This window comes from Pyrus communis, chromosome 4 (genome assembly GCF_963583255.1).
Source record: "Pyrus communis chromosome 4, drPyrComm1.1, whole genome shotgun sequence".
NCBI classification, from domain to species: domain Eukaryota; kingdom Viridiplantae; phylum Streptophyta; class Magnoliopsida; order Rosales; family Rosaceae; genus Pyrus; species Pyrus communis.
In genome coordinates, this window is record NC_084806.1 from 25,652,063 (window position 1) to 25,658,778 (window position 6,716).

General features: G+C 37.7%; 1 protein-coding gene across 1 annotated transcript; it reads right to left on the reverse strand.

The window, feature by feature from the left end:
* Positions 1–744: 744 nt before the first annotated feature.
* Positions 745–6,053, reverse strand: LOC137732882 (uncharacterized). The gene is made up of 5 exons (XM_068472138.1): positions 5,782–6,053; positions 4,114–4,175; positions 2,507–2,597; positions 1,919–2,021; positions 745–1,831 (listed from the first exon to the last, which is right to left on the reverse strand). Exons 1-5 carry the CDS (start codon positions 5,976–5,978, stop codon positions 1,118–1,120), a joined length of 1,167 nt encoding a protein of 388 aa, XP_068328239.1. The 5' UTR covers positions 5,979–6,053; the 3' UTR covers positions 745–1,117.
* Positions 6,054–6,716: the final 663 nt, after the last annotated feature.

A 6,716-nucleotide genomic window follows, 5' to 3' on the forward strand; every position in this document is an offset into this window, starting at 1 on the left:
AAGTCCCATTTCAGAATTTTAAGATAAAACACATAATTCTAGCTTGCACACATTCTCTACAACATTCTAAAACGGTTCAAGACACATTGACCAAAAGACAACTCTCAATCCCTTGCCTTCCCTCTTTTGCCTTCATCCCTTAATTCCTCCTCCTGATTCCCCTCCTTACCCACTGGTTTTTTCTCCCCTCCCTCCAAACCATTTTTTTCATCACCCTCTTTCTCATCACCCTTTTTCTTCTTGTACATTACTACCACTTTGACCACCCTTGTCTTCTTCTTTTTCATCTTCTTTATCTCATTCCTCTTCTTTTTCCTTTTCATCTTCTTCTCCCTCTTCTTCATCTTTTCCTCCCTCTACAACTTGATCTCCCACATCTTTCTTCTCTTCTTCTTCTTCTTCCTTAGCATCCTCATCTGTATGTTTTTCCTTCACTAACCTCCTTAATTCCTCCACCCCATTCGACAGCTCTTCCACTTTCTTCAGCAAAATCATGTTTGATATCTCCGTCTCGTGGGCCAGACGCATGAATGACACCTTCAACTCCTTCAACTGCATTTCAACTCACCGACATCATAGTGTTAGGAGTCAGGTTCTCAGGAATCACAACATCTGCATCATCCCCCCCACGTCCAGTTCTCTTTGTTCTTCTCCGTTTTAGTCAAAAAAATTTCTATAATCTGCACATCCTACCATTTAAGGCCACGCATCATAAATACATTTCTCACACATACAATAATCATGGTCTCTAAACTAAAAATCCGTCAGTATTGATCCCATAACTCGTTCTAATATACAACAATGGTCCTTTTAGCCAACTCCATTAGAACTTTTATCCTTTTTTTGCTCCTTTAAACTCTTTATTGGTCCTTGAACTTGTTACTAAATAAAAGCTTTTTAGAAAAAGATTCAGGTACCAATTTCACTTCCAAATTAAAAATGCTAATTAGAAGCAACTGTCATAAAAACATTTTTAGAAAGTAAAATATAGGAGACATTGTTGATATATGAACAGGAACAGTAACTCAAGGATGAAATTACACTAAGCTATGACACCACTAAAACTGACCAAAAGTACAAATTGTACAGAAAAATCTTACCTTTTGAATCTTTTTATTCATAAACCTTCTATCTGCTCAAGGGTACAGAAGTGTGCATTAACACTTTTCAGAGTTTCTTGATCAATTTCGGTAGCGCTAATCACTTTAGGAAACGAACAATTCCACTCCTTTCCGGGCTCCGAATCATTCTTTGCAGTATGTTTCTTCATTATGTCAGTGTCTTCCAATTCTGTTCTACCAGTCAATTTGTGTTCACTGAAGAGCTGGGATTTCAACTCCAAGCATGCCTTCAAATCCTCCTTGTTTCGGGCTTTGTTCAGCTTATCAATGAGATCGCCTAAAGCAGAAGGCCTTCCAGCCCACCGTGTTTCTTCTTTTTTAGGCCCTTTATCCAATCCATTTGGCACACTTGATTTCTTGCCCCCGTCATCAAACTCCCATTTCTGAAGCTTCTTTAGTCCCTCGTCAACAATTTGCTGTATCCTCTTTCGGAAGTTACTGGTTCTCATTGGATTTGATCTCAACTTCAACTTCAGTCCAGACACTATAGCCTCAGTGTTATCTTCTGTAGTATTAGTAGTAGTATTTTGGTTTGATATGGATGATCCATCCCTCATTGACTCCTCTGCAATAGATTCCACAGAAAACACTTGCTCTAATAGGCTGACGTTCTGCATGTATCGATCAAAAGCTTCATTTTCCACTTCAATGTTTCTGTCCTTGTATTCCCTCAACTTGGAAAATCTCCACTCATTAATAGCCACGGCATCCTGACATTAATATTTTTCAGTTAGAACTAGTCATTCTCACTGTGAAAATAGTACAAGAACAAATAGATGGTACAAAAGGACATGCACCTTTCTGGTCAAAGGCTTCTTCGAACGAAGCGGAATATGCAGATTATTGAATTGAGCAAAATTGATCGAAAGTTGCCGGAATGATGCAACTCTATGGGAATTCCTGAAATACAGCCAACAATGTAAGAAAATCTACATCCACAATGAAAACAGTACTTGCTTTGAAGACATTTACTGAATGAAGTTCCCATGGCAGCCAAGGCAAGCAAGAAAAAGTAGAAAGGGTTGAAACATGGGAAGCTCAGAAGGCCAACTGTTAGAGTTAGGGAATAAAACCATCAAAGTTATGACTATAGAACAAGCTAGAAACCAGTGCAAATCTTCAGCCAATTGCCTTCCATAGGAAGATTCGACTTAATTAAAATCATCAATTTTTGACAAACCCATTCTCAAGTTAGGTCATAGTGAATTAGACTATAAACTTGGCTTCGCTGCCAACAAATTAACCTTGAGCAATATGACACAATATTATATAAATGGTAGAAGAGCAATGCAGTTTTGTAGGGAAAACAATTTAATGACCAAATTCTTAGAGACAGAGAATTAAGATATAATCAGATGTTAAATGAGCAGCTGTCAGGAACTCACCCTGATGGTGATGCATCGGTTGATTGATGGTCAAATAGAGGAGAGTTTGAGGTTGGTGCCTTGTCTGGAAAAGTTGTATTTGTTTTCAAAACTGCAGAGACAATACAATATACAGTAAGGAGGAGAAGGCCAAAAACAAACATGCAAAGATGAAAAATCCAAACAAACAATTTTTTCTTAAAGGGACCAAAAAATCTCCTTAACAAGAGCTTTGGATCACCCACCCAAACATCTAGGCCTATCCATAGAAACCAAAACCATAAGATGATGCTAAATGCAGATCTCTTGATATATTTGAGAATGAAAAAACTAAGTTGGATTAATAGTTATATCTTAAAAAGACTAATAAAAAAAGGACAAAACTGATGACCGATCTTTCTTTTAGTCAGAACGAAAAAGAACAATGATCAACAAGCAGTCCATCAGGATCAAACACCTAAAATACAACTGAAATGCAAACTCAAATATAAACCAAAGAAAACAGTCCCACTTAATCTAAAATAGCAGACCAATCCAAATGGATAGGTGAAAATTCCCAAGCCCAAACCTGAACAGACCCATCATAAGTAACACAACCCCAAGATATCATGCAAAGGCATGCCAAAATCAAGTCAACATCCTACCCTTCTCAAGACACCTTGCTGTCTCTGTGTAGTGTGAGTGAGCACTTGATGGTTCTGACACACAATTTAATAAGAATCTCACCTAGGTAAGCAACTATGATCAAAATTTTACATAATCAATCTTGTCCACCAATGGAACAGATTGCCACTTCATGCTTCTAAGCATAAATAGTTACCTGCTAGCATGCCAAGCCTATAACAGTATTACATTTAACCAGACGCCCCACTACTCTTCAATTTTTGCAACATTTCAAATATGGATATTCATCCAACACACCCAAAGACCTTAGGGCTAGGAACGCAGTGTTTCCGAGACTGTTCATGATGCTTTCAGCAGCTCAAAGACACTAAGCAGCCGTCATTATTCCCTAGGATCCACTTTAAGATTCCAACTTTGCCACAGATAGCTTACTCAATCCTCTGCATAAGCATAAGTGATGTCATGGGTGGTGGAACCATACCTTTAAGCTATCCACTCTTTTCCTTTTAGGAAAAAGGGACGTTATGTGGAGTCAGCACTTTAGAAAAAAAAACATATATTTTTACCGATATAGGAAACCACCGACTTTCCCTCATTTACACTCATCAGAGTAGTTGCTCAAAGCCATCAGCCATCACCAGACATAAAGCTGAAAGCCATTACTACATAAGATACCTAAAATTTCTCAGACCCCTCAAAAAGCGGCAGTTGTTGTCGTCACTCTTCTCCACGTGAAATTTTCTCTATTAACTGGCATTGTTGGAAACCATACAGACAAAACCAAGCAATACAAGATTTTGTCCCGAAGCTTGAAATGAAAACTGTAGAAGATAAAGCTTTGAAATGCCAATTGTAGAAAAGCATTACCAAAACTTCACAAAATGCACAAGCACACCCCACCCTCCACAACAGTAAAGAAAAAATGAATATAATTATCCAATCTTCAAAATAGCCACGCACTTTAAGGATGTTTTGATAAAGTACACAGTCTTGAACAGACATACCATGAATATGACATGGATTTTGAGCTTTTGAGCAACAACTTTTGCATGACTCGTATGGACACCTGCACATCCAAAGCATCTCAATAACATGAAACAGAAAGAAAGGATATTATTCTAAATGTAGTTATACAAACAAAACATATATTCAACACAATATAGCGTATGGTAAAAAACATATCAATAACATAGCACATTGTATATGAAGAAAAAAAAAAAAAAAAAAAAAAAAGATTCTTACTCCATCATCCAGAATATCAACAAAGTCAGCGCACTAAAGCTTATCTCCTGTTGGTGCTGGAAGGGGAAGGATCATAATTGAAATTAACATGGAAAACTTTATTTGGATGTGCCTTAGTGAGATCTGTGAACAAGACCATCAAACAGTAATTTCATTCTTTCTTTCTTTAGGTGGTAATGAAAATGGATTATCCTGAGTTCCTAAAGTGCATGTTTGGGGTCAAATGGTACTTGAACGAAGTTGAGAAGTGGCTGAAAATCAGAAGTTTGAAACTAAAAATGAAGAATGTCCTCTTTAAAGTCTCATTAACGCCATTCTAGGAGTCTCACCACAAACTTCCCAACTTCCAAGAATGTTAATTAATTAGTACTGGAGTATATCACATTATAAAGGCTTGCACATCAAGGTTAAATCCTGATACAGTAAGGAGAAGCTAGGCCCATAATTTACCAAGGAAACAATACTTCCTAATGGTACCTGGATAGTGGGTCTTGTCGATACGTGGAACAAGATTACCTAAGTGGTATACTAGCTTCTTTCATGGTAAAGCTGTTCAAGCAGTTCGCCTTCATCTTTTACTCTTCTCAGCAGCAGCCTTCGTCCGCCATTGGACTAGCCACCCCTTAGAAGGTATTGTTGAGAGCAACTTTTCTTCTTCCATATTTCCTCCCTCCCTTTCTCTATTTCTCCTAATTTCTTTTTACTTTTCTTCAAAACTCTTAGTTTGAGGTTTGAGTCTATATCGCTGAGGAGATGGAACTAAGTTTGAAATACATTTAAAAAAATTCGGGGTTGCCCATTTCTCCAATCTGTTTAGGGCTTGCATTCTAGTAAATAAAAAAAATAAAAAAAAATAAAAAAATAAAAAAAACAAACTAATCTCGTCCAACAATAACTACTGTACTCACTAAACACATTCAAATATTAACAAGTATCTAATTATCATGGTTACAGCGCTATTCTTTGCGCCAAATTCTAAAGTTGATTCAGAGGCATTCTCTCTTGAAGTTAATACCATCTGCACAGTTAAAAGGAGTCGTACTAAAGCTGATCGACTTCATCAATGTAAAGCCCCCAATCGCATCATAAATTTCCCGGAAAATTTCATCAAATCGAGGCAGAAAATCAGAATTACATCAAACCTACCAAGGCAAGATTGTCTCATCCAGTTTCTACAATCTACCATCCGGCATAGTTAAATCCCTACCTTGTGACAGCAAATTACTTGCCTTTAAGACCATAAACACATTCAATTTTTAGCCCTTCAATTCCCCCAAATTAATTACCAAAACCGCAAACAACAAACAAGGCAATGCTTATTAGAAAGACAAAAATCGCATACTCCACCAAAACCTAATTGTCAGATCATAAATTAATAAAGACCGAAAAGGAAATCAAACAAGGAATTCAATTTCCGTGAAATGAATTACCTGGAGCGAGCGACATTGCCGCACTGCTTACACTTGGGCTTGTTAAGGCCGCGAAGGGTCTTGGGAGGCGTGTCGGTACGGTGCACCGGATGGAAGGGAGCGACGGGAGGTGCGGCAGCGGTGGCGGTAGTGGTGGGGCGAGTGTCGCCGGAGCTGGTATTGCTTAGGGCAGGCGAGGGCGAAGGAGCAGCTGCCATAAGGGCGCGAAATCGGGTTTTGTATTTTAATTGCGTTTTATGGAATTAAAGAGAGATTTAGAGAAGCGAGAGTTGTGTTTGGTAAGGGATCGGCGTGAGGTGTGTGGTCAGCCACTTGATGTGTAAAAAAATATTGAGTCTTAATGGGCCGGGTCAGTTTTTGTTTCTAGACAAAAAGTTAGTTCTCTCTTGTTTTGTCGAGCTATTTTTAAGACTATCTAATAATTATTTCCTTTTTTTTTTTTTTTTTCAACAATTAATTCATTGGTAAGTTGATTTTAAAAAAAAAAAAAGTAAAAGTAAATTTTAATTCAAACCAAATTTTGAAAAAAAAATCACAAAAAGCCAAATTAGTACCTTGTAGCAGAAGGACATACGAGTCCAAAACATCTCGTGACCAAATGCAACAGGCTGTTCAAAAAGCCAAACTTTGAAAAAATATCAGGCAATGGAACAGGCTAGGTGTAGATTTTACATTCTAGGACTACATCACGTGAGTTGCGTTAGTCACATCACATACAAGTCCAAAACATCACACAAAAGAACAGGCTGTCACCTAACTCTGGATCCAAAGTGAATGTAAACAGTGCATGTGAAATACACGTGAAGCTAGTCTTTGGCCCAAGATAGTACAAGTAAGAGACACCATGCAAACATGTAATAATGAGTAGGTAAAACGCAAGAATGTCATGCCACAAGTTTATACTCACAAATAATATTAAAAACATAAAGTGTACG